Source organism: Tachyglossus aculeatus, chromosome 4 (genome assembly GCF_015852505.1).
Source record: "Tachyglossus aculeatus isolate mTacAcu1 chromosome 4, mTacAcu1.pri, whole genome shotgun sequence".
In the NCBI taxonomy this organism is placed as follows: domain Eukaryota; kingdom Metazoa; phylum Chordata; class Mammalia; order Monotremata; family Tachyglossidae; genus Tachyglossus; species Tachyglossus aculeatus.
Genome location: NC_052069.1, coordinates 38,876,412 through 38,904,323, shown reverse-complemented (window position 1 = coordinate 38,904,323; position 27,912 = coordinate 38,876,412). Strand labels below are relative to the sequence as shown.

General features: G+C 42.9%; 1 protein-coding gene across 1 annotated transcript in view; it reads left to right on the top strand.

The window, feature by feature from the left end:
* ZNHIT6 (zinc finger HIT-type containing 6) overlaps positions 1-27,912 on the top strand; it is a 93,189-nt gene that overhangs the window by 59,929 nt on the left and 5,348 nt on the right. The window contains exon 9 of the mRNA XM_038745297.1: positions 13,735-13,859. Within this exon, the coding sequence (XP_038601225.1) occupies positions 13,735-13,859 (125 nt within the window). The remainder of the gene's footprint in view (positions 1-13,734; positions 13,860-27,912) is intronic.

Genomic DNA, 27,912 nt, shown 5'->3' with positions numbered 1-27,912 from the left:
TTCTTTTCTACAACATCTGTAGATTACTTTTTCCTTGTTCTCCATGACATCTCTAAACAGTTGAAAGCAACTTCAATCTCGTAGACTCGTATACCAAGTAGTACTGTAGGTACGCTCCCCGGAGCACACTAAGTCTTTGGTGTATGTATGTATATATGTTTGTACGTATTTATTACTCTATTTATTTTACTTGTACATATCTATTCTATTTATTTTATTTTGTTAATATGTTTGGTTTTGTTCTCTGTCTCCCCCTTCTAGACTGTGAGCCCACTGTTGGGTAGGGACCGTCTCTATATGTTGCCAACTTGGACTTCCCAAGCGCTTAGTACAGTGCTCTGCACACAGTAAGCGCTCAATAAATACGATTGATTGATTGATTGATTGGAAATCACTTCATACGATTCACTGGATCTAAGGAAATTGGGGAATTGATTGCTTCTTTCATGGCTCAGTGGAAAGAGCACACGGGCATATGTATATATGTTTGTACATATTTATTACTCTATTTATTTTACTTGTACATATCTATTCTATTAATTTTATTTTGTTAATATGTTTCGTTTTGTTCTCAGTCTCCCCCTTCTAGACTGTGAGCCCACTGTTGGGTAGGGACCGTCTCTATATGTTGCCAACTTGGACTTCCCAAGCGCTTAGTACAGTGCTCTGCACACAGTAAGTGCTCAATAAATACGATTGATTGATTGATTGATTGGAAATCACTTCATACGAATCACTGGATCTAAGGAAATTGGGGAATTGATTGCTTCTTTCATGGCTCAGTGGAAAGAGCACACGGGCTTTGGAGTCAGAGGTCAGGGGTTCAAATCCCTGCTCTACCAATTGTCAGCTTTGTGACTTTGGGCATGTCACCTCACTTCTCTGCGCCTCAGTTCCCTCATCTGTAAAATGGGGATTAAGACTGTGAGCCCCCCGTCGGACAACCTGATCACCTTGTAACCTCCTCAGCACTTAGAACAGTTCTTTGCATCATCATCATCATCATCATCATCAATCGTATTTATTGAGCGCTTACTGTGTGCAGAGCACTGTACTAAGCGCTTGGGAAGTACAAATTGGCAACATATAGTAAGTGCTTAATAAATGCCATCATTATTTTATTATTATTATTCTTTTTACCAGAAATTTTCGACAGGTATGTAAGCGTAGTTGTTAAAATGTATGTGGGAGAATCCTGCCGTCATCTGTCCTCTGCCTCTGTCTTCTCTTCCTGATTCCCTCACCCGGTGACCTCTGCCCTCGTATTTTTCCCATGCTTTCCTTAACTCCTCTCCCGTGTCGATCGGCCTGTGTATTCCGGAGTCGCCGCTGTTGCTGGACTAGCCTAAATGCCGAGCTGTCTGGGAACTGAGCAGGCCTCCTGACTCTATTCGCCTTGTAGAGGTAGAGGAATTGATAAAAAGGGCAGGAGTCAGCAGACCGGGCAAACCGAAAGCTGCGGGACAAATTAGTATTCAGCTGGCAGTGAGGCAAAGCAGTTGAAGGTCTGAAGGGAGCGGGAAAACCGAAAATACCGGAGGCCAGCTCGCTCAGGAAAAGCCATGGTGGGTGGGTGGGATAGGGGGGTCAGGAACGGGGATTAAACATCCCAAAATGGGTAAAAATAGGGAGTCGGAAGCAGATCGCCTGGGTAACTAACCGAGGGGACACGAGGCAGTGTTAGGCAGGAGAAGGAAGGAAAGAAGGGAAGCCCAGAAAATGGAATACAAAGGAGACATTAAGAGCAGTAGGATGAGAAACAGAAAAAAGCCACTATAGGTATCAGTTAATTAATAGTATGCATTGAGGGCCTATGCCTGTTATTCTGTTTCATTGTACACTCCCAAGGGAAGCAGCGTGGCTCAGCGGAAAGAGCCCGGGCTCTGGAGTCAGAGTTCATGGGTTCAAATCCCGGCTCTGCCAGTTGTCAGCTCTGTGACTTTGGGCAAGTCACTTCACTTCTCTGTGCCTCAGTTCCCTCATCTGTAAAATGGGGATTAAGATTGTGAGCCCCACGTGGGACAAGCTGATCACCTTGTATCCCCCCCCCCCCAGCGCTTAGAACAGTGCTTTGCACATAGTAAGCACTTAAATGCCATTTAAAAAAAGTGCTTAGTACAGTGCTCTGCACACAGTAAGCGCTCAGTAAATACGATTGACTACTGTGTGGAGAACACCACACGCGCCAGGTGCCTGGGAGAGGGCATTGGAATTAATACCCAAACCCTGTCCCTGAAGAGCTTAGGAGTGAGCAGGGGAGGTCGACACTAAATCAATCAGTGGTATTTATTGAGCTCTTACTGTATGTAGAGCACTGTGCTAAGTGCCTGGGAGAATACACAATATGAGAGAGAGGGTAGACACGTTCCCAGTCCACAACGAGTTTACAGTCTAGTGGGAATAAATTACTGAAATCACTCAAATAATCACTGATAGGAGGAAATAGTAGAATATAAAGATAATGATAATAATAACGGCATTTATTAAGCGCTTACTATATGCAAAGCACTGTTCTAAGCGCTGGGGAGGTACAAGGTGATCAGTTTGTCCCACGGAGGGCTCACAGTCTCAATCCCCATTTTCCAGATGAGGGAACTGAGGCCCAGAGAAGTGAAGTGACTTGCCCAAAGTCACCCAGCTGACAATTGGCGGAGCTGGGATTTGAACCCATGACCTCTGACTCCCAAGCCCGGGCTTTTTCCACTGAGCCACGCTGCTTCTCTAAAGATATGCATCTAAGTGCCGCACATGGGTGTGCGTACCCCAGGGCGCAGATGATGCAAAAGTGGCACTTGGAACGGAGGATGGGAAAATGAGAGGTTAATCGGGGAAGGCTTCCTGGAGCAGGTGTGGTTTCGAAGAAGGGTGCTTGGGAGGTACAAGTTGGCAGCATATGGGGAGGGTCCCTACCCAACAGTGGGCTCACAGTCTAAAAGGGGGAGACAGAGAACAAAACCAAACATACTAACAAAATAAAATAAATAGAATAGATATGTACAAGTAAGATAAATAAATAGAGTAATAAATATGTACAAACATATATACATATATACAGGTGCTGTGGGGAAGGGAAGGAGGGAAGATGGGGGGGATGGAGAGGGGGACGAGGGGGAGAGGAAAGCCAATGGTGAAGAGCTTTTGTTTGAAGGGGAGGTGGATGGGCAGTTGCCCTTGGGTCTTTGAGAGTGAAGAGCCCAGCGTTGAGGGGAAACCATGGTTATTATTCTTCCATCCACCTGGAGAGAGCCGACAGCAGTTTGGACCTCCATCTGCTTTGGCTCCTTAAACAAATTGAAGGAATTTGGTTGAAAGACGCGGTAAGTGTCTTACTCTCCGTAATATTTCTGCCTTTTTCTTCTTGGGAAACGTAGAACTTGGCTTTGGAACTGGGAGCTCCCCTAAGCAGTTTAGGTTGCCCTTGAAGCAAGTCTCTTGGTGTGGCTACCAGCTTTGATAGTTTACCCATAATTGAATTTTCCCCAGTCCTCTTTACATTCAGATTTTGTCCTGTTGGCCCCTAGTAAAAGTTTAACTAGGCCTCTGGAATTATTTGTTCTCGGGGAGAATATTCAGATATATTTGCCTCGCCTTACATCCATTTTTTTCTTCCTAACTGCTTTGTAATTTATTTACATTAATGTTTGTCTCCCCATTGTAAGCTAGTTGTGGGCAGGGAATGTATCTGTTTATTATTGTATTGTACTCTCCCAAGTGCTTAGTAGAGTGCTTTCCACATAGTAAGTACCTATAAATATGACTGAATGAATCCTAGACTGATATACGTATATATGAATATACATATATGAATATGAATATGTATATATGAATCCTAGACTGTATATATGTTTGTACAGATTTATTGCTCTATTTATTTATTTATTTTACTTGTACATAACTATTCTATCTATTTTATTTTGTTAGTATGTTTGGTTTTGTCTCCCCCTTTTAGACTGTGAGCCCACTGTTGGGTAGGGACTGTCTCTATATGTTGCCAATTTGTACTTCCCAAGCGCTTAGTACAGTGCTCTGCACACAGTAAGCGCTCAATAAATACGATTGATGATGATGATGATAAAGACCTTTGCCTTTGTTGTAGCTGGCTCTTTTTTCCCCCTTCTATCCTCTGCATTCTTTTAAAAAATATTATTTTTTAAATGAATGGCCTTTCACTCTATAAGCCTTTATTTGGGATACTTTCAGAGTGACTTTTATACGGTGAGATTATTGCTTTTTCCACTAAGGAAAGGTAATAGTCCGCTGCCAAAATATACAGCATTTCCCTAAAAGAGAAGCCAGGTTAGGCTTTGAGGAGCAATGACTCGATAGCTTAAATACTAACTTGACTAAGCCGCAGTTTCTCAGATCTAGCCGTAAAATATGTGGAATGGGAAATAGGTATAAAATCACTCGCTTTGATTAGAGCATCCATCTACAAGTGACTCAAAACTTAGTTTTTTACATGATCAAATATTGTGATTAGTTAATTATAGGACTTTATGGTTCTGGTGAATTCAGCACTCACCTCCGGCTTGATATGTACTTTCAACTAGAAAAACATTCATACTGACCTCTTGCCGAACTGACTCAGTGAAAATGACACTATAGGAATTGCTTTATTTATTGCGTATGATACTTCCTCACTTATTCAAGTGAAAACCCCTCCACTTTTGACCATTAAATTTTGCAGGATTAAAAAAGGTAATGTAAAAATGTCAATACTTCCATTGTAAGGTTTGCTTTTAGCATATCCTCCTTTAGCCTATTACGTATTGTAACATCCTTTATCACTTCATGAACCCAATTCCCATCCACAACGGGGGCCGGAAACCACATGTTTGCTTTTCTTACTCTGGCTCGACTGTGTGCTTACTTTTAAGCCTGAAATATCAGTGAATCCCTGCATGCCTTTGGAGCAGCCCTAGCCTTGGCAGTTCAGTTTGACTATCAGAATATAGGATAGTAATAACTAGCGCTGGCACCCGTTAGTCTTGTGATTATCACACTTTTCAACCTAATAAATTCATTCATTCATTCAATCGTATTTATTGAGCGCTTACTGTGTGCAGAGCACTGTACCAAGCGCTTGGGAAGTACAAGTTGGCAACATATAGAGACGGTCCCTACCCGACAGTGGGCTCACAGTCTAGAAGATAGAGTGTTTATTAAGCTCCCTCTAGACTGTGAGCCAGTTGTTGGGTAGGGACCGTCGCCATATGTCGCCAACTTATACTTCCCAAGCGCTTAGTACAGTGCTCTGCACACAGGAAGTGCTCAATAAATACGACTGAATGAATGAATACCTGCCGAGGAACATCTTTGGCGGGAAGGAAATCATGCTAACCCTTATATCACTGCCATTTTCCATCATCATCATCGTCAATCGTATTTATTGAGCGCTTACTGTGTGCAGAGCACTGTACTAAGCGCTTGTATAGTACAAGTTGGCAACACATAGAGACAGTCCCTACCCAACAGCGGGCTCACAGTCTAAAAGGGGGAGACAGAGAACAAAACCAAACATACTAACAAAATAAAATAAATAGAATATAGATATGTACAAGTAAAATAAATAAATAAAGGATGCTACTTTCAGGCTATAAATAATCAGAGGGCACCCTATTCAAGAAATCATAGCAGAAGCCCTCTCTTGGGCCTGGAGGCTGAGAAAAGAGGGGGAACCTTCTGGAAACGAGTCTGTACGAATGACAGTGATGGGATTTTAGAGCCCATTCATGGGAGCTGGGGGAGGCATCAATTGTATTTATTGAACACCTACTGCTTGGGCAGAACAATGTTCTAAGGGGAGAATACAGTCAAATTAATAGACATTACTTTTGCCCCTCACGGTGCTTGCAATCCAGTGAGTCCCTTACAGACTACGTTGAATTAGACCATGGAATGGTTTAGGCCACTGTTCGATTTGATGGGGTTGGATCCCCTCGGGGAGAGGGTCCGGTGGCGATCTTTGGTGGGAAAAGTAATTATCCGAGGTGAAGGGAAAGTAAAATCAATATACTTATCATTTATAGGTAGCCCAGATCAGGACTTTTAGCAAGGTACAAAAAGGAGCAGTTTTGAGGCACTTAGGATTGCGTTAAAAGAACATTTTATCCAGCCCAATAAAGTCTTTGTCCTCCAAGGAATGGGCGACCCTCCGGTGAGGGCATGGATTTAGCGTGTTCAAATATTCTTCTTGCAATGATTATATCATCATCATCATCATCAATCGTATTTATTGAGCGCTTACTATGTGCAGAGCACTGTACTAAGCACTTGGGAAGTACATGGTAAGAACTGAGAACTCTAGGCAAGAGCTGTAACGTGCTAGTTGGCACATCTCTAGGATTACTTTCGGAGCAGCTGTTAACGCGGTTATTGAGATAGCAAGGAATTATGAAAATGGAAGAGTTTTTTTCTTCATTTTGGAGGTTAACAGAACGCAGACTCCTAAATTTTAATAATAATAATAATAATAGCATTTATTAAGCGCTTACTACATGCAAAGCACTGTTCTAAGCGCTGGGGAGGTAAATTTTAATGTGATGTTAAGACAAATTCAAAATGCCAGGTAACTAATCACCCGGAGTAACGTGCTTGTAGAAAAATTTGAATATCAAGTAAGATTTTACGCACGGTGTGAAATCTGAGTAAGGAAAAGAGGCATAGGTAAATGTGGTAAGTTTCTGATAGGACCGCACGTCAGAAGTATTGTGATCAGTTGCCACAAAAGTGTCCCGAGCGTTGTAGACCCAATACATTCAATTTTAAAAAAATTTATTTTAAGAAATTTAGAAGCGGAGCCAGAAGACCAGTTGTTTGTTTATTTGTGTTAATGTCTATCTCCCCCTCTGGACTGCAAGCTTGTCCGTTTCTTATTATATTGTACTCTCCCAAGCGCATATTGCAGTGCAGCTCCATTAGACCAGCAGTCCGTCTAGTGGAAAGAGGGAATCAGAGGATGTGGGTTCTAATGCCGACTCTGCCACAAGACCCTTGGGCAAATTACTTAACTTCTATGTGCCTCAGTTATCTCATCTGTATAATGGGGATTAAGAGTGTGAGCCCCATGTAGGACGGGGACCGTGTCCAACCTCATTACCTTGCATCTACCCCAGTGCTTAGAACAATGCTGGACACCTAGTAAGCGCTTCAGAAATATCAGATTATTATTATGCTTTATGCTTTGCATACAGTAAGTGCTCAATAAATATGATTGAATGAATGAATGAAAGGGTATTGCTGGTAAAGAGTTTATTTCACTATTTCCATATTCAATTTTGTTTACCACCAGTAAGTCTTACGTTTATGATACATACAGGATACTGCTAATGGGATATAGTATTAATGACTTTGAGATGCTGTATCTTTTAAATGCCACGTTGTCTCTTTGGTGTGACTTTGGGCAAGTCATTTCACTTCTCTGTGCCTCAGTTCCCTCATCTGGAAAATAGGGATGAAGACTGGGAGCCCCACGCGGGACAACCTGACTACCTTGTATCTTCCCCAGCACTTAGAAGAGTGCTTGGCACATACGAAGCGCTTAACAAATATCATTATTATTCTCTGGGCCTCAGTTCCCTCATTTGTAAAATGGGGATGGAGTCTGTGAGCCCTACTTGGGGCAACCTGAGTACTTTGTATCCCTCCCCAGCACTTAGAACGGTGCTTTGCACATAGTAAGCGCTTAAAAAGTGCCATCATCATAATTATTATTAAAGCAAGTTTAGGCACCTAGATGTGATGTAGCGTAATGCAGCTTAATAATGACAGGAGTGGAAAAAGTTGACTCTCCAACTTTTCCTTTTCCTGCTTGAGCCCAAGCAAATGTCATGAGGAAAAGCTTTGCTTCAGAAGTCCCCTGTTAAACATGTGTGTAATAGTGGTTACGTGATCAAGAAAAAATCCAAAAATAAAAAATGAGGCAAATCGCTAATCAAATCATCGCGTTTTAAGAAATGGCATACAAAAGAGATGGGTTAAGAAGAATTTTAGCTTTGCTCCAAGACTAGATCTGTTTCTAATATATATTGGACATTATGAGTTCCAAAAATTGTCACAGGAGTGTAGGGATTTTAGACAAAGTAGAGGGGGGAAAAAAAACCCAGTTTTGGAACGGATTAATGAAAAAATGCATCTGACCTATTTCTTCTGCATTTAGTTTTATTTTAGATTGTTTCTATTAGTAGTTAACCAAATCTGCTCTCTCCTCCTTTTGTCTTTGGATGCAGTGTGTTTTCCTTCTTTCGTCTACCAACATCCAGGCCAGTTGAGCTTAAGTACAAGTACAAGTTCCCAACTTGTACTTCCCAAGTGCTTAGTGCAGTTCTCTGCACACAGTAAGCGCTCAGTTAATATGATTGATTGATTGATTGATTAACCATTTTTGTCTACTTAGTTTTCCTTCTAGAACAAGCAGGTTTTGACTAATCTTTTTCATTATGTGAGCGGTACACCATCTATCCTCCCGTTGCCAGCTTATGTTATTTCAGTGGCATGTTAAAGGGCATCGTTTACCTCCCTGTCCTAAAGACTCCAGATTTTCCAAGATTTCTGCTTTTTGCTAGCAATTTACCGGTTATATTCATTAAACCCCAATATAGAAACTGTCCTTCATTCAGTCAGAAGAAGGAGGAAGGAACTGAGGCTCCCTTGGGTGCGTTCTAGTTTAGTTGAGAGAGATGTTCACTCAGAAATCTCGATCAGAAATTATGAGTCGTGGTATTATGTTGCCAATTTGTACTTCCCAAGCGCTTAGTACAGTGCTCTGCACATAGTAAGCGCTCAATAAATACGATTGATGATGATGATGATGTTCAGCGGCGCTACGTGCCAAGCCCTGAGCTGATTGCTTGAGAAGGGAAATCAGGTCAGACAGAGTCCCTGTCCCACATGGGATACAGTCTAAGGGAGAAGGAGAACAGGCATTTAATCCTCATTCACTCATTGTCGTATTTATTGAGTGCTGAGCACTGTACTAAGCGCTTGGGAAGCGCAAGTCGACAACATATGGAGTCGGTCCCTACCCAACAGTGGGCTCACAGTCTAGAAGGGGGAGGCAGGCAACAAAACAGAAAGTGTAGACAGGTGTCAAGATCATCAGAACAAATAGAATTAAAGCTGTGTGCACAGCTTTTCCAGCTTTTCCTCGTTTCACAGATGAGGAAACGGGGTCAGAGAAGTGAACTGACTTGCCCAAGGTTACAGAGCAAGCAAGTGGCAGAATTGGGATCAGAAGCTGGGTCTCCTCGGTCCCCGGCCTGCGTCCTTTTCCCTCGTGCCATCTTTCTTCTTGGTCAATTAACAGGACAGTATTCAGAACAAGTGGTTAGAGCTACTAACCTCAGATCAGAGGCAGAAAGAAGTTTTCAGTGGTTTGTCAGAATAGGAAAGATTGAAACGGAAGTGCTTTACGTGTCATTGAAATTGTGTCCCAACCACCCCATGAACTGGGAGAGAAAACCAACCATAGTTGAAAATGAATCAAACGAGGAGAGAGATTAAGTCATTTCGCCGAAGCCTTTCAAGAATATAATAATAGGGCCAAGATTGAAGCTCGCCCTGAGCTTCTAGGGCACCATTATAAATATTGCTCTTCACCAGTTTGGAGGGCAGGTGACTGGGGACATTTTGGATGCGGCGATGACAGGCTTCTCTCCGGTCTTGCTTACCAACCCACCACTCACCTCATTATTCAAGGCAGAATGGAAGGAGGTGGGAATGAAAAAAAGAGCCGCTCCTCCTCTCAGCCATTAAGGTGGCGGGAACCTAGAAAGAAAGAATAGGCTAGAAACTCCGGCTCGCTAAAAGCTTCGCCCACCCTGCCGCTTATGTAAACGTTCGCTTTCCGAAATTGCAGCATCCTCTTCTCCCTACGGGTTGTTTCCAAATGCCAGGAGGCAACCTAAGCTTAAATCCCAGAAGGAGAAAGGTGATCGTATGCCAGTGTGGGGACATGTCCATGGGTGGGAAGGTTGTGGTCACAGGCCTCGGGGCACCAGAGAACCTGATAACTGCCGACACTGCTAATGTCCGTAGTTACCTGAAACCGTGACAACTAACTAATTAGGAGAAGGCAACCCAAAGTTACAGGAAGAACAAATTAGAGCAGAGGCGCACGGAGGAGAGGCAGCTCTGTCAGAATCTCCAGGAGTCTAAACCTGAGTGGTTTGCCGTAAAGTCATCGAAGCTGCCGGGTTCCCAGAAATTTCAAGAAGATCAAGCTGATTCAATGACCTAATGGTTTAATCATTTATTATTATTAAGCAGTTGAGGCACAAGTGTTTTAGGCCGTGCCAAGCTGGACCCCGTAAAAATGTTTTGTCTAAAACATGAGATAATGGAAAGAGTAACATGGCATTTGAATTACTTTTGAGCCCCGCGGTGGCAAATGCGAAGGAAAAATAGGGGTCTGAAGTCCTTGCGAGAAGGACGGTCGAGCCACGCTTAAAATATATAAAGCGTCGGATGGGTGTTTTTCCTATAATGAGTGCCTGAGTTTTTCATGTCCTTTATAGACCAAAAAAAGTTAAATGCGGTTTTTTCCTTAGCTAAAGAGTTTCTGTAAGAACAGGTTGTAATTACTTTGGTTGAGAGAAACACGAAACCAGATGTTTTCTCGATGATTAAGCAGAATGAGAAGGATAAACGGCTTTTGCTTTAGTTTAAATAGCCTTTAAACCCGTAAGGTAGAGCTCCTGTTTATCCTTGCTGTGCTTTCTGAACAACAAATTTTATGATCTAATGTTAACAATCACATATTGTCGGTGGTTAAGAACGTTTTATCTGCATTGCGCTGTTGTCACGGACAGAGAACGGTAATACAGAGCCATGCAACAAAGGGAAGAGAAAAACTCCCATAATATATCTGCTTTTAGTGGGATTTGATCTTTGCATTTTTTACATGAATTAGTTTGGCACAAGAGGAACCGTAGAGAATGGCCGTTGAATGGAAATCAAAAGTAAGACATCATCCTCTATAAACACTTCTCTATTAAGAACTCAAATTAGATTCAATTATCAAGAATATGGGGATTATCTTCCAAGTGGCTTTGGAACATCTGTCACCATCCTTTTATTTCTTTTTTTTTTAATTTGGTAATGTAGAGAAGCTGTTTTTTAGATTGCAATGTAGGGTAAATTATCCTTTACTACGGAGTATGTTTTTCTTAACTCAGCAAACTTGAATGTCCTTCCTTAGAAATTGAAGGAGATTTAAAATATACCCCCCATATGGGAAAGGTCTACTAGTTCACGAGGATTCGGGAGGCCCTGGGTTCTAATCCCAGCAACGCCACTTGTCTACTCCGTGTCCTTGGGCAAGTCACTTCCCGGCGCCTTGTTTCCTCATCTGTAAAATGGGGATTAAGGCTGTGAGCCTCGTGTGAGACAGGGATTTACAGTGTCCGGTACATAGTAAGCACTTAGCAAATACCACAATTAATTAATGAATTAAGTCACGTGATTCCAGTTGGACTACACGTGACTAAATCGAAATATTTACGGGGATGGTGTTTGTAACTGAGGCTTTAAGAGAAAACCCTGGTTGTGGATTACGTCACATCAATGTTACCTGATGGCCTCATGCCACATAGTATTATCTCTCAAAGAAAAATTGCAGGACCCTAAGATACTTTTTAATTTCTAAATCAAAATAGCATTATCTCCCTTTTGCCCTTTTTTTTTTTTTCCCTGGACATGATGGTTAGACAGGGGGCTGTTTAGTTCAAAGCACTGGATAGTTAAAATGATGTGAAGCATTTGTAAATCAGTCAGTCAGTGGTGTTTATTCAGTGCTTAGTGTGTGCAGGACGCTGTCCGACATATCGTACTCTCTCTAATGCTTGATACAATTGTCTGTTCACAGTAAGCCCTTGATAAATACGATTAATCAGCTGATTACTAATTGCTTGGGAGAGTGCAGTACGAGAATTGGTGGAGTTGTTACTCTGCCCACAGTGAGCTTATGGTCTAGAGGGGACGACAGACATTAATATAAATAAATTACGGTTATGTACATAAATGCTGTGGGTCTGAGAGTTGAGTGAATACCACATGCCCAAAAGGTATAAATCGATCCGAGTGCATAGTTGATGCCGAAGGGAGAAGGAATCGGGGAAAAGGGGGCTTAATCAGGGAAGGCCTCTTGGAGGAGATGTGATCTTAACTGTGAAAAACATTTATAAATGTGTTACTTTATAAGCACATCTGTATTCAGTTAGAAAGGTAGAATTTCTTCTGGGTATGAAGAGCAGTTGGTTAGGGAAACCACTTGAACATTGAATTGTATAATAAGGAATTTAACCCCAAAAGCTTTACCCTCCGTGGCTCAGTGGAAAGGGCCCGGGCTTGGGAGTCAGAGGTCGTGAGTTCTAATCCCGGCTCCGCCACTTGCCAGCTGTGTGACTTTGGCCAAGTCACTTCACTTCTCTGGGCCTCAGTTCCCTCCTCTGGAAAATGGGGATGAGGACCGTGAGCCCCACGTGGGACAACCTGATCACCTTGTATCCACCCCAGCGCTTAGAACAGTGTTTGGCGCATAGTAAGCGCTTAACAAATACCAGCATTATCATTATTATTCTCAGGCAAATTTAGGCACACTTCGGGTTTTTTAAACTCCCCCTGCTTTCTTCACTTAAAGCATAGAGATGCCGTTGTTAGGTTTGGGGGCTGTTTTTGTTTGTAATTTTCCAACAATGTGCAGTAACGTGGATTACTCAAGACAGATTGTGGTGATAATAATGATAATTGTATTTGTTAATCACTTACTATGTGCCAAGCACTGTACTACATGATGGGATAGATCCAAGGTCATCAGCTCCGACACAGTCCCTGTCCTGCATGGTACTCACAGTCTTAAGTAGGAGGCAGAAAAGGTATTGACTCTCCATTTTTCAGATGAGGACATTGAGGCACCAAGAAGTTGTCACTTGCCTAAGGTCACACAGCTGGTGAGTGGTGAAACTGGAATTGAACTTGGGTCCTCTGATTCTGTGGCTTATGATCTTTCAAGTTGGTCATCCTGCATCCCTGGTATTTTCCAAAAGGCTTTTCTGCCTCTGAAACAGCAAAAAGACAATTCGTGGTATTAAATGTAAGGAAATTCATCATTATGCGTTTGAGTAATTAAACTGAAATTCCCTGCATTTATCCAGGAGTTTGACATTTTGTTTAACATAGCAAGAGAAAAGATTCAAAACGAACTGATCTTTGGTTCGGGTGCTCATTTACCATTTTTTGATTAATTGACCAATTATTGAGGACCGTTTCAGCATTCTGTGTCCATTCCGGAGCTTATGCTAAAGATTAATAGGGTTAATATTCTGAGGATTTCGTGGACCCTAATCAGATTGGTATGCTTGTTAAAAAAAAATATATATTTGTTAAGCACTTACTATGCATGAAGCACTTTTCTAAGCACCAGGGCAGATACAAGGTCATCAGGTTGCCCCATGCGGGGCTCACAGTCTTAATCCCCATTTTTACAGATGAGGTAACTGAGGCCCAGAGAAGTTGTCAGTTTGACGTTGGAAAGAGCAGGTATCTTGATCTCTGAAATAATAATATTTAAAAACAGTAATCTCCATCTGTGGTCATTGTCATCCAGCTTTGATTATTAAAAGAGCTGTCTCCTAATATAAAATGAAGATCGGAGGTTTTGGAGCCAGAGTTTTTGTTTTACATTTTTAAGTACTTGATTTCAGCAATGTATGTGTAATTGTTTATATTCTTTTCAAGGTATTGTGAACTGGATTCTAGTAAAAGTCTCCTCGACAATTTGAAAAACAAAGTGGTAATTGAGTACCCTACCTTGCACGTGGTACTGAAGGGATCCAAGAATGACATGGTGGTTCTTGGCCAAGGTAAGTACAAGTTTAGTTCCTGTTATGCTTTACTTAGATAGTTTAGCTAAATAAACAATAATTAAGGATACACCCCTTATTAATGCCAAGAATATATAGCATGTTTTGTATTTGCCTTTAAAATCTGGATTGCGTGTTGCCAAAAAAAATCTGTTGCGGATTTTGTGAGTATTCTACAGTAATTCTATTAAGTATATATGACCTCAGTGTGCTGTATATTTTTCTACTCTTCTACTTCTTGGTATATTTGTGTCCTGTAACCACAGCAGTGAAATATCATCTCTAATCTCTTAATACATGTATTTTTCCACTTTAGCCCCTAAATTTAATCTATATCCAAATCTAATACTGAGTGGAATGTAATTTAGAGGGGTAAGACTGTGGAGGAACTTTAATGTTAACATCTTTTCATCATTGTTTTCATAACAGGTTGGTAGATGGAGTTCAGAATTTTAGAAGGCTCACTAAGTGGTGGCATAGATCCAAGGACAATAAATCTCCAGATTATTATTATTATTATTATTATTATTATTATTAAGAAACGTTAGGGGTTTTAGGTGGTTCATCCATAATTGTTTGGATGGGGCAAAGGCAACCCTCACTTATTCCTCCAAGCATTCTTTGTATCTAATGTCAAAGTTGGATCATAAACTCCCTAAGGGCAGGACTATCTATATCAGTCAGCCTGCCAACCGTATTTATTGAGCGCCTATTGTGTGCCGAGCACTGTACTAAGAGCTTGGGAGAGTACAATATAACAATGTAACAGACACATTCCCTGTCCTCATCGAGCTTTCGGTCTCTTCTGCTTCTAGATTATCCTCCTAAACAGTGGGTCCGTTACCCTGGCCCGTTTTGATATTCTCCGTAACCTTTCTGAATGCGTGTAACCTCACCAGTTAATCCTAGTTGCTACTGGGGAGCAGGGTCAGATTAAGGCTGTGTCGGGCCCAAGGTAGTGGAAACCTGAAGGAAATCCCCTCAGCATTCTCGAGAGCGGGCAGATGTCCATTTCTCCACCAAGGAGGATGCCAGGACAGATTTTAGGCTAGCGGTGACAACGGCGAAGAAAAGAATAAGAAGATAGGATATTTCATTCATTCATTCATTCATATTTATTGAGCGCTTACTGTGTGCAGAGCACTGTACTAAGCGCTTGGGAAGTACAAGTTGGCAACATATAGAGACAGTCCCTACCCAACAGTGGGCTCACAGTCTAGAAGGGGGAGACAGACAAGAAGACAAAACATATTAACAAAATATCTGTGCTTAGATGGTGGGAGTAGATTGTACTCTCCAAAGCACTTAGTATGGTGTTTAGCACACAGTAAGCCCTCAATAAATATGATTCAGTGAATGAACGAATGAGTAGTGGGCACGAAGGAGGGCTTCTTTTCCTTAATATGTAAAGCAGTTGTGTCTGTCGGTTCGCCCAGCCTAGGGATGAGGACCCACAAGTTCAGAAAGGTTAGTGGTTTTCATGACTGTAGGCCGAGAGAGACATCGGTAGGCACATAGTCAATCCATCAACTGTATTTGTTGAGCTCTTACAGGTGTAGAGTACTGTACTAAGCTCTTGGGAGGGTAATAATAATAATAATGATGGCATTTATTAAGTGCTTACTGTGTGCAAAGCACTGTTCTAAGTGCTGGGGAGGTTACAAGGTGATCAGGTTGGCCCACGGCGGGGGCTCGCAGTCTTCATCCCCATTTTACGGATGAGGGAACTGAGGCCCAGAAAAGTGAAGTGACTTGCCCAGAGTCACACAGCTGACAATTGGCCGAGCCGGGATTTGAACCCGTGACCTCTGACTCCGAAGCCCGGGCTCTTTCCACTGAGCTACGCTGCTTCTGCAGCGTGAGAGTACAGTGTAACAGCGTCAGTTGGCATGTTCCCTGCCCACAGTGAGCGTATAGTCTAGAGCAGGAGCTCTAGACCTCTGCTTCTTCAGTTGCTCTCGTTCATGCAGTGCTTAAATTGTCTGTGTAGTAAGTTTGTTGGGATTCGGCTAGGTTTTATGTTTTGAAGGACACTGACTATTGGATATCGTCTGATGAATTCACTTGATCTTTTCCAATTCCTGTTTATAGCTAACTTTGAGGGATTTCTTACTAGCTTTCCTACCTCACTTTCCCTTTCTGCCGTACACCCTGCCATGATTGTTTTTTGTTTTCAGCTCAGAATTTCTCAAGCCCTCTATTGCTTAACTGAAATACCCCTCCCCTCCCCAATCCTTAACTTTTTGGTATTACCATCTGGCCCGGAGTTTTTCTTGGCCAGTAGTTTGGAGCCTTAAATTCAGTTTCTGGAGGAGCACTGACGTGCTTAAAGATCTATCACACCAATTTTGTACAAAAGTGTTGCCAAGTTGCAGTTTTTCTCAGCAGGAGCTCGCAGTAATTCACACAGTGGGATTTAATAATAATAATAATAATGATGATGATGATGATGGTATTTGTTAAGTGCTTACTATGTGCCAAGCACTGGGGTAGATACAGAGTAAGCAGGTTGTCCCACGTGGGGCTTATAGCCGTCATCCCCATTCTACATATGAGGTAACAGGCCCAGAGAAGTGAAGTGACTTGCCCTAAATCACACAGCTAAATTGGGCAGAGTGGGATTAGAACCCACAACCTCTGACTCCCAAGCCTGGGCTCTTTCCACTAAGCCATGCTGCCCAAATTCTTGGCAGAGAGGGTTATTTTAAATGCAGAAAAGCGGGACCTGATCCCGGCTCACAGGGAGCTTACACTTCTTAAGGGAGGAGACGGGTCTGAAAATATCTATCACTGGGATTATAAGAGTAGCACTGATCATGCCTAAGGACTCGGACTATAAATAAATATGGAAGTGCTAGGGGTGGTTGACCGGTCGATGTGATGTGGGATTTTGGTAGTTATGTGGGTAGTTATGTAGTTAGTTATGTTGTTGCCAACTTGTACTTCCCAAGCGCTCAGTACAGTGCTCTGCACACAGTAAGCGCTCAATAAATACGATTGATGATGATGATGATGTGGGAGAGGCTCGGTGGAGGCGATGGGGTTTTATGGGGCCTTCGAATGTGGGAGAAGCTTTGATCTGCTAGGTTAGAGTTGGGAGGGATTTCCAGGCTGCAGGACCAGCACTGAGGCAGCAGTGTTGAGACCAAGGTAGAGCTAGAAGCTTAGCTTGGGAGGAATGATTAGAGCAAGCTGGACAGTAGCAGGAGTAGCAGTCTGGTATAAAATAATAATAATAATAATAATAATAATGGCATTTATTAAGCGCTTACTATGTGCAAAGCAATCAATCAATCAATTGTATTTATTGAGCACTTACTGTGTGCAGAGCACTGTACGTACAAGTTGGCAACATATAGAGACAGTCCCTACCCAACAGTGGGCTCACAGTCTAAAAGCCCTGTTCTAAGCGCTGGGGAGGTTACAAGGCGATCAGGTTGTCCCACGGGGGGGCTCACAGTCTTCATCCCCATTTTACAGATGAGGTAACTGAGGCCCAGAGAAGTGAAGTGACCTGCCCAAAGTCACACAGCTGACAAGTGGCAGAGCCAGGATTCGAACTCATGACCTCTGACTCCAAAGTCCGTGCTCTTTCCAGTGAGCCACGCTGCTTCTCTTGTTTATTATTCATTCATTCAATTGTATTTATTGAGCGCTTACTGTGTGCAGAGCACTGTACTAAGCGCTTGGGAAGTACAAGTCGGCAACATATAGCGACGGTCCCAACCCAAAAGGGGGCTCACAGTCTGGAAGGGGGAGACGGACAGCAAAACAAAACATGTGATCAGGTGTCAAGTCGTCAGAACAAATAGAAGTAAAGCTAGATGCACATCATTGACAAAATAAATAGAATAGAAAATATGTACAGGTAAAATAAATAGAGTAACTGAGGCACAGAGAAGTGAAGTGACTTGCCCAAAGTCACACAGCTGACAATTGGCGGAGCCGGGATTCGAACCCATGAACTCTGACTCCAAAGCCCGGGGCTCTTTCTACTGAGCCACGCTGCTTTCCCATATAGGTAATGGGGAGAAGCGGTAGAGGGGTTTGAACCCAGCCCTGGGGAATTTTTTCTTGCGGTGGTTTCACTAGGCCCCTCCACTGGGCCTTGGAATCAATCAATCAATCAATCATATTTATTGAGCGCTTACTGTGTGCAGAGCACCGTACTAAGCGCTTGGGAAGTCCAAGTTGGCAACATATAGAGACAGTCCCTACCCAACAGCGGGCTCACAGTCTAGAAGGGGGAGACGGAGAACAAAACCAAACATACTAACACAATAAAATAAATAGAATAGATATGTACAAGTAAAATAAATAGAGTAATAAATATGTACAAATAGATATACAGGTGCTGTGGGGAAAGGAAGGAGGTAAGGTGGGGGGATGGAGAGGGGGATGAGGGGGAGAGGAAGGAAGGGGCTCAGTCTGGGAAGGCCTCCTGGAAGAGATGCAAGATGAGTGACGCTTAAAGATGATCTTGGCAGCTGCGAATAGTGGAGATTAGAGGGGGAAGAGTCTGAATCAATCAATCAATCAATCAATCGTATTTATTGAGCGCTTACTATGTGCAGAGCACTGTACTAAGCGCTTGGGAAGTACAAATTGGCATCACATAGAGACAGTCCCTACCCAACAGTGGGCTCACAGTCTAAAGGCAGGGAGACCTTAGAGGTGTCTAATACAGGGCAGGTGTAGCAGTTTCAACCAAGGTGATAGAGGGACAGGATGAAGGTGGGAGGTATCACGCAGCAAAAGCCAGCCCGGTGTAGCAGTTCATTCATTCAGTCGTATTTATTGAGCGCTTACTGTATGCAGAGCACTGTTGCTGGGAAGGGAGAGTTGAAAGACAGTGAGGAGTTGAAGTTGCAAGCTTCTTGGGGCAGGCGGGATGCAAATGCTGGGAGAAAGTGTAAGTTTAGGAGGGAAGATGATAAGTTTGATTTTGAAATGTATCGTTACCGGAAACCTAACCTGATATGACCATCTATATGTTGCCGACTTGTACTTCTCAAGCGCTTAGTACAGTGCTCTGCACACAGTAAGCGCTCAATAAATGCAATTGAATGAATGAATGAATACTGTTTTTGTTATCTTTCCGGGACTTCGAAAAGATAAGGTGGAGCCAACCCTTAATTTTCAGATTTATGGGCATGTCCTTAGGAGAGCTAAGGTGGTGGTTTGTTTGAAATGCATTTTTTTTTTTTCAAATCTCTTAACTTTAAAAATACTTTGCCTTCTAGGAGAGATTTGGGGTGTTTGGGTTTTGGTTAATTTTAGCCAACTCAGTGCTCTCCAAAGTGGGACTCTGAAGATGGTGGTTTGAATAAGGTTTAGTCTGGCTTCATGTCTGTCGAACCATCTCCAGTGTTAATTTACTAAATGTTTCAACACATGTTCTTGTTCCTAAGCAGTCCGTTCACTTGAATGAATTATAATTTGCTTTGTGGTTTTAGTCAGGATCCTAGTAAGATCTTCGCCCAGTGTCAATTTAATTAAAATTATTTTTTAATCATAATCGATTGAAATGACTAAATACATTTGCAACTAAGTCCTCAAAATAAAAAACAGATAACTTCAGGAAGCTTAATAGTAATTATTGGCACTTTAGAGCGAGTTAGATGGATTTCCTAGTCTTCTCTTTGTTGTTTTGTTATCTTAATGATTTATGTGGTACTTATAATTTTCAAATGCCTGGACTGTATAAAAACTGCCCATATGCCACAGAGGATCTTTTTTTTTTTTAGAGGAATTTTTAAGCTACTAGATAATTTAATGGCACAAAAATAAAATTTACTTTTGGGAATTTTCTTAAAATTCTGCTTTAAAGGTTTTTTTTAAAAGAAAAAAAAAATCAGAGCCAGATCTCAATAAAGTACCCTGGAACATTAGTAGTCTGCTCCAAGGAAATACCTGGATTTGTATAAGGTGGCCCTGCATTTGAGTCTTATGGGATTGGCGTATTTTTTGAAAGGATTTTTCCAGTGGGAATATCCATTTTTGACCCGATTCCCTGTTGGTCAAAACAGACCTGCAGTGCCAGATAAACATCTGCAGGAATTGTCATTCTAGTCAAGACGTTTTGTGCTACAGTCCCTTGGTTCTTTGCAGAGAGGCCGTGATCAAGGGAGAGAGATGAGAGGGATGAAGAGTTAAATTCTCTTTCCCTGCCCAGCGGTTCCCTTCTAGACTGTAAGCCTGGTGTGGGCAGGGAACTTGTCTACCAACTCTGTTACACTGTACTCTCCCAAGTGCTTAGTACAATGCTCTGCACACCGTAAGTACTCAGTAAATACGATGGATTGACGGAGCTGCCTGGAGCTTTGGAGGGGAGAGACAGAGGGAAAAGAGAGGTTAGGAGGAATAAGATCAATCAATCAATCAATCGTATTTATTGAGCGCTTACTGTGTGCAGAGCACTGTACTAAGCGCTTGGGAAGTACAAGTTGGCAACATATAGAGACAGTCCCTACAGTGGGCTCACAGTCTAAAAATAAGATGAATTGTGAAGCATTTAATACTTAACAGGAGGGGAACAATAACCATAGTTATAATTGTAATATTTGTTAAGTATTTACTGTGTGCCATGATAGAAACTACTATTCATTCATTCATTGTCGTATTTATTGAGCGCTTACTGTGTGCAGAACACTGTACTAAGCGCTTGGGAAGTACAAGTTGGCAACATATAGAGACAGTCCCTACCCAACAGTGGGCTCACAGTCTAAAAATAAGATGAATAAGGTGAATTGTGAAGCATTTAATACTTAACAGGAGGGGAACAATAACCATAGTTATAATTGTGATATTTGTTAAGTATTTACTGTGTGCCATGATAGAAATTGCTGTTCATTCATTCATTCATTCAATCGTATTTATTGAGCGCTTCCTGTGTGCAGAGCACTGTACTAAGCACTTGGGAAGTACAACTTGGGAACATAGAGAGACGGTCCCTACCCAGCAGTGGGCTCACAGTCTAAAAATAAGATGAATTGTGAAGCATTTGATACTTAACAGGAGGGGAACAATAACCATAGTAATAATTGTAATGTTTGTTAAGTATTTACTGTGTGCCATGATAGAAATTGCTGTTCATTCATTTATTCATTCAGTTGTATTTATTGAGTGCTTACTGTGTGCAGAGCACTGTAGTAAGCGCTTGGGAAGTACAAGTTGGCAACATAGAGAGACGGTCCCTACCTGACAGTGAGCTCACAGTCTAGAAGGGGGAGACAGAGAACAAAACCAAACATATTAACAAAATAAAATAAATAGAATAAATATGTACAAATAAAATAGAGTAATAAATACGTACAAACATATATACAATGTCTATGCGGGGCCTAGGGGACGGCCAGAGATGACCCATCAGTTACTCTGAAAACTTTTATGCCATTGGGAAACTTGGCACGCTACGATTTTTCTCCGCAAAATGGTATTTGTGGGGCATTTGGCCGGGCCGGTCTGTATCCAGTTTTCCCGTTTTGTAGAATTCATTCGGTTGTACTTGGCGAGCGCTAACTGGGTGCAGAGCATTGTACCAGTCACTTGGGAGACTACAGTATAACAATAAGCAGGCGCATTCCCGGCCCACAACGAGAGATTAAGACTGTGAGCCCCCCGTGGGACAACCCGATCACCTTGTAACCTCCCCAGCGCTTAGAACAGTGCAGTGCACATAGTAAGCGCTTAATAAATGCCATCATCATCATCACCTAGAGGGTGAAGAGTCCTTCCCATAGGGCACTCGTATGGTGGGACACTGTCCAGGCAGGAGGGTGACCGGAAAGATCCACGAGCGACTGACAATCCATGCCATACACTGCGCACACACAAGAAGAGGCCTTGACCATGCTGATGCATATTCTGCCTCCTCTGCTTCCTTTGCCTCCTCTGCGTCCTCCGTCTTGCTTTCCCTGAGTCTTTGCTCGGGGAGAGGAGACCCCAATTCCTCCATTCGAAAAGCAGCCGCATCCCAAAGAAGCATCAAAAACCACCTTCCCACTCCGTTCAAGTCGCCGGTCCTCTCGAATTCCTTTCCCCTTCTTCTGACACGCAGACTAAGCAGTTCTTTTTCTTCTGCGTCTCCTGCCCTAGTGATCTTTCCATTTCTCCTTAGTCATTTGAGTGGTAGGCATTTGCGTGCTGAGTGCCTGAATCTTTCTATTTTGGAGACATCCGATAAAAGGGCCGGGGGTTACTCCGCCTTAAGAATGAACTCCATCTTTGTCTTCCTCTTGAAGTCACGGCTCAGAATGGGGTATTCTGAGGCAGTGCAGAGCTCCGTGATTTATGCCGAAACGTAGAGCTTCTCCAAGCGGCTCATTCTGAAGACTGCTATGTCGGATGAAAAAAAATCAGACAGCCGCCCACTTTCCTGGTCGGTAAGACCGCTCCACTCTGCTCTGCTCTCCCCCACCTGGCACCCCATCCTTTTTGTACCCCCGAACCTCCTCTTTCGCACCCACTCTTTGATTTCTCTTCTCCCCTATCCCCAAAGGATTCACCCTTTTCTAACCGATGACGGGGTTGCTTACCCGTAACAGTTCTCTAGAGCTGGATACGGTAGAAGCCACGTCAGCTCGCGGGGTTGTGCTATAAAAGTTGTCAGAAAGGCCAAGAATAATAATAATAATAATGGCATTTATTAAGCGCTTACTATGTGCAGAGCACTGTTTTAAGCACTGGGGAGTTTACAAGGTGATCAGGTTGTCCCACTTGGGGCTCACAGTCTTCATCCCCATTTTACAGATGAGGTCACTGAGGCCCGGAGAAGTGAAGTGACTTGCCCGAGGTCACACAGCTGACAAGTGGCAGAGCCGGGATTTGAACCCGTGACCTCTGACTCCAAAGCCCGGGCTCTTTCCACTGAGCCACGCTGGCCCAAAAGCCTGGTGGGCCAACCACCCCTCACCCTCTATCCCTAGAGGAGGAGGACCGGAGGACGGTTTCTTGAAGTCAGTCGATCGATCGCACTCATCGAACGCTTATTGTGTGCAGAGCACCCTACTAAGCGCTTGGAAGAGTACACTATAGTAATAAAAGAGTTGGTGGACACATCCCCTGCCCACAACAAGCTTCCAGTCTGGAGGGGGAAGGCAGACATTATTATAAAAAATAAGTTACGGCCGTGTAAGTAACTGAGGTGGGGCTGAGGAACGGGTGGCTGAAGGGAGCAGATTATGGTGACGCAGAAGGGAGCGGGAGAAGAGCAAATGAGGGGTTGGTCAGGGAAGGCTTCTCGGAGGAAGTGTCGAACTACTTTTAGCATATCGTACTTGAGCACATAGTACGGTGCTCTATGTAGAGCGAATGCTCATTGAGTACCATTGATTGGATGATTGTGCTGTGGTCCTCCTCCCTTCTCCAGTTCTGCCGTCAGAGAAATAAATGGCTAAATGGCAACCAAGTGAAAATGAAGTACAATAATAATAATAATAATAATAATGGCATTTATTAAGCGCTTACTATGTGCAAAGCACTGTTCTAAGCGCTGGGGAGGATACAAGGCGATCAGGTTGTCCCACGGGGGGCTCACAGTCTTCATCCCCATTTTACAGATGAGGTGCCTGAGGCACAGAGAAGCGAAGTGACTTGCCCAAAGTCACACAGCTGACAAGTGGCGGAGCCGGGATTTGAACCCATGACCTCTGACTCCAAAGCCCGGGCTCTTTCCACTGAGCCACGCTACTTCTCTATTTGTTAAATGCTCATTATGATAATAATAATAATGATAGCATTTATTAAGCGCTTACTATGTGCAAAGCACTGTTCCAAGCGCTGGGGAGGTTACAAGGCGATCAGGTTGTCCCACGGGGGGCTCACAGTCTTAATCCCCATTTTACAGATGAGATCCCTGAGGCCCAGTGAAGTGAAGTACAAGAAAAGCCCCATCCAAGTCCGCTTGGGATCTGGTTGAGAAGCAGCATGGCTCACTGGAAAGAGCCCGGGCTTTGGAGTCAGAGGTCATGGGTTCAAATCCCGGCTCCGTCAATTGTCAGCTGTGTGACTTTGGGCAAGTCACTTAGCTTCTCTGGGCCTCAGTTACCTCATCTGTAAAATGGGGATTAAGACTGTGAGCCCCCCGTGGGACAACCTGATCACCTTGTGACCTCCCCAGCGCTTAGAACAGTGCTTTGCACATAGTAAGCGCTTAATAAATGCCATCATTATTATTATTATTATTATTCTCTCAGAACCAAGTGTAGAGCTAGGTGGTTTGAAGCTTTTTCTGTTGCCCATTTTGGAGTAGGCAGCCTGACTTAACCAGGAGAGATTGACCTCTGCAGCATCCAGGTAGAATTGCTGAAAGAAGCTTGATGGGTTTTTTTTCTTTTAATGGTATTTATTAAGCGCTTAAAATATGTCACATATGTGGGGCTCACAGTCTTCATCCCCATTTTACAGATGAGGTAACTGAGGCCCAGAGAAGTGAAGTGACCTACCCAAAGTCACACAGCTGACAAGCAGCGTGGCTCAGTGGAAAGAGCACGGGCTTTGGAGTCAGAGGTCAGGGGTTCAAATCCCGGCTCCGCCAACTGTCAGCTGGGTGACTTTGGGCAAGTCACTTCACTTCTCTGGGCCTCAGTTACCTCATCTGTAAAATGGGGATTAAAACTGTGAGCCCCCTGTGGGACAACCTGATTACCTTGTATCCCCCCAGCGCTTAGAACAGTGCTTTGCGCATAGTAAGCGCTTAATAAATACCATCATTATTATTATTAAGTGGCAGAGGCAGGATTCGAACTCACAACCTCCAACTCCAAAGTCCATGCTCTTTCCAATGAGCCGCGCTGCTTCTCATTCATTCATTCATTCATTCATTCATTCATTCATTATTCATTCATTCATTCATTCATTCAATTGTATTTATTGAGCGCTTACTGTGTGCAGAGCACTGTACTAAGCGCTTGGGAAGTACAAGTCGGCAACATACAGAGACGGTCCCTACCCAACAATGGGCTCCACAGTCTAGAAGGGGGAGACAGACAACAAAACAAAACATGTGGTCGGGTGTCAAGTCGTCAGAACAAATAGAAGTAAAGCTGGATGCACATCATTGACAAAATAAATAGAATAGAAAATATGTACAGGTAAAATAAATAGAGTAATAAATCTGTATAAACATATATACAGGTGCTGTGGGGAGGGGAAGGAGGTAGGGCGAGGCGGATGGGGGCTCGGAAAATTTATATATAACGATAGCCTTCTATATTTATTAGTTCCATACTGAAAAAATTGTTTATGCTGAAGTTTAAAAGTCTTTTTATAGATGAATAGGGAGGCTAGTCTAGTGATGTATCATTCATTCAGTGGTATTTATTGAGCGCCTACTGTGTGCAGAGCACTTGAATAATGTTGGTATTTGTTAAGTGCTTACTATGTACCAAGCACTGTTCTAAGCGCTGGGGTAGAGACAAGGTGAGCAGGTTGTCCATTGTGGGGCTCACAGTTTCAGTCCCCATTTTACAGCTGAGGTACTGAGGCCCAGAGAAGTGGAGCGACTTGCCTACGGTCACAGAGCAGATTAAGTGGCGGGGCCGGGATTAGAACCCACGACCTCTGAATCCCAAGCCCGGGCCCTTGCCACTAGGCCCATGCTGCTTCTCTTCCTGACAAAGAGAACTTTTCATTTGTGTGTCCTGTGGGAAAGAGGGGGGTACAAACTGCACATGCACCTATTTTTTTAGGGTATTTGTTATAAAATCATGATGTACCAGGAATTGTACGAGTGAGAAGCAGCATGGCCTAGTGGGTAGAGCACAGGCCTGGGACTCAGTTACCTCATCTGTAAAATGGGGATTAAGACTGAGCCCCACGTGGGACAACCTGATCACCTTGTGTCCTCCCCAGCGCTTAGAACAGGTGCTTACTATGTTCAAAGCACTAATAAAGGCCGTCATTATAATTATTGTGTGCCCGAGCTCTTCGATACCGCAGCAGTCCCAAATAGGTTCTCGGTACAGTAAGTCAGTTTCCTTTCTTTCATTCATTCATTCAGTCGTATTTATTGAGCGCTTACTGTGTGCAGAGCACTGTACTAAGCGCTTGGGAAGTACAAATTGGCAACATATAGAGACAGTCCCTACCCAACAGCGGGCTCACGGTCTAGAAGGGGGAGACAGAACAAAACAAAGCATAGTAACAAAATAAATTAAATAGAATAAATAGGTACAAATAAAATAGAGTAATAATTGTGTTCTGTTTAAAAACCAAATGAAAAGTGCCCATTGCTTCTAGACTGTGAGCCCGCTGTTGGGTAGGGACCGTCTCTATATGTGGACAACTTGTACTTCCCAAGCGCTTAGTCCAGTGCTCTGCACACAGTAAGTGCTCAATAAATACGACTGATTGATTGATTGAATCGTGGTCCTTTACTGTTGTAATTATTCCCGCATTTAGTGAGAATCGTATCTGGGCAGAATACCGTATTAGACATCCCCACATGGGACAACCTGATTACCTTGTAACCTCCCCAGCACTTAGAACGGTGCTTTGCACATAGTAAGCGCTTAATAAATGCCATTATTATTATTATTATCTAGGAAAGACACTGTCCCTGCCCCGGGCGGGTGGGGGCTTACAGTCTAAATAGGGAAATAGACATAGATAGTGTATTAAACAATGGAAACTAAAGGGAAAGCATAAGTACAACCGGTAACTACAAAAGCAAAACTTAGCAATAAATGAGTCAACTAAAGTGTGCACGACTGCTCGGGTGACTAGTGGGATGTCTGGATCGAAGAGGTGAGGATTAGGAACAGCATGGCTCCTGGAGAAAGGATCTTTTAGGAATATTTAATCCTAATATTAGGATTAAATTATTAAATAATATTTATGTTGCCAATTTGTACTTCCCAAGCGCTTAGTACAGTGCTCTGCACATAGTAAGAGCTCAATAAATACGATTGATGATGACGATTTAATCAATCAGTCGTATTTATTGAGCGCTTACTGTGTGCAGAGCACTGTACTAAGCGCCTGGGAAGTACAAGTTGGACTTTAAAAGTGGGAAGGGGTGCGATTGAACATCTCTGGTAGGTGAGGGAGTTCCAGACCTTTCTAAAAATGTGGGTTTAAGCCCCGCTACAGTAATGTGGGTTGCTTTAACCAGTCCACACACTGTCTAAATAAACAAACACCGCATTTGTAATTATTTTCACCGTGTTTTGGAACGAACATTGAAATAATGAACATTGAACATTTCAACGAACATTGACCATTTCAATGAACATTGAAATAAGGCTTTATGTGAAAATGAAAGATGACTTTTGTAGTAAAAGTTCCTCTAAATGTAACCGGAGATGTGTGAGTCATGAATTTTCCTGGGGGGCGGTCCTTTACTTTGGTAGAAAACATAAGGTCCTGTGCTTTCAGTAGAGTGAGGTTTTTATATCTGAAGTAAACAAAAGGTCTGGAGAGTTTTCAAGGGAATTTGCCGCGATTAACACTTATTTAGAACACTTTTGGAAAAAAAGGAAAGGATAAACTGAAGTTCATGGGAAACTTACCCTCAAACGAATTTTGTCAAAGAAATGCTATTCCAGATTTCATTCCGAGTGCCTTTGATGAATAGTTTTGGACGACGGCTCAGCCTGGGAAAGAGCTTATTTCTTTAGCCAACTAACAGATCCAGTATTTTTCCCTCTTTCCTACCAAGTAGCAAAAAAATACCGGCGCTTCACCTGGCGAAGCCTAAGGAGGAAAACTACGGAAATTAGAGGGAGATGAGCACAGGGCACTACTTATTTTTTGTTGCTTTGGACCACTCCTCCAAGGCGCCTAGATAATACTTGATTTGTTACAGTTCTTTGCACATAGTAAGCGCTTAATAAATGCCATCATTATTATTATTATTGTTCATTCTTTAATTCATTCAATCGTATTTGTTGAGCGCTTACTCTGGGCAAAGCCCCCAGTTTGCGGGGAGGAGCTGGGACCGTAACGATCTCTATTAGTGTCCGTCTCCCCCTCGAGATCTTAAATTCGTGCCAGCTCTTTTTGTATTGTAGTCGTCCATCCAGTGTTCTCCATTTGGTACGGCCTCAGAAGG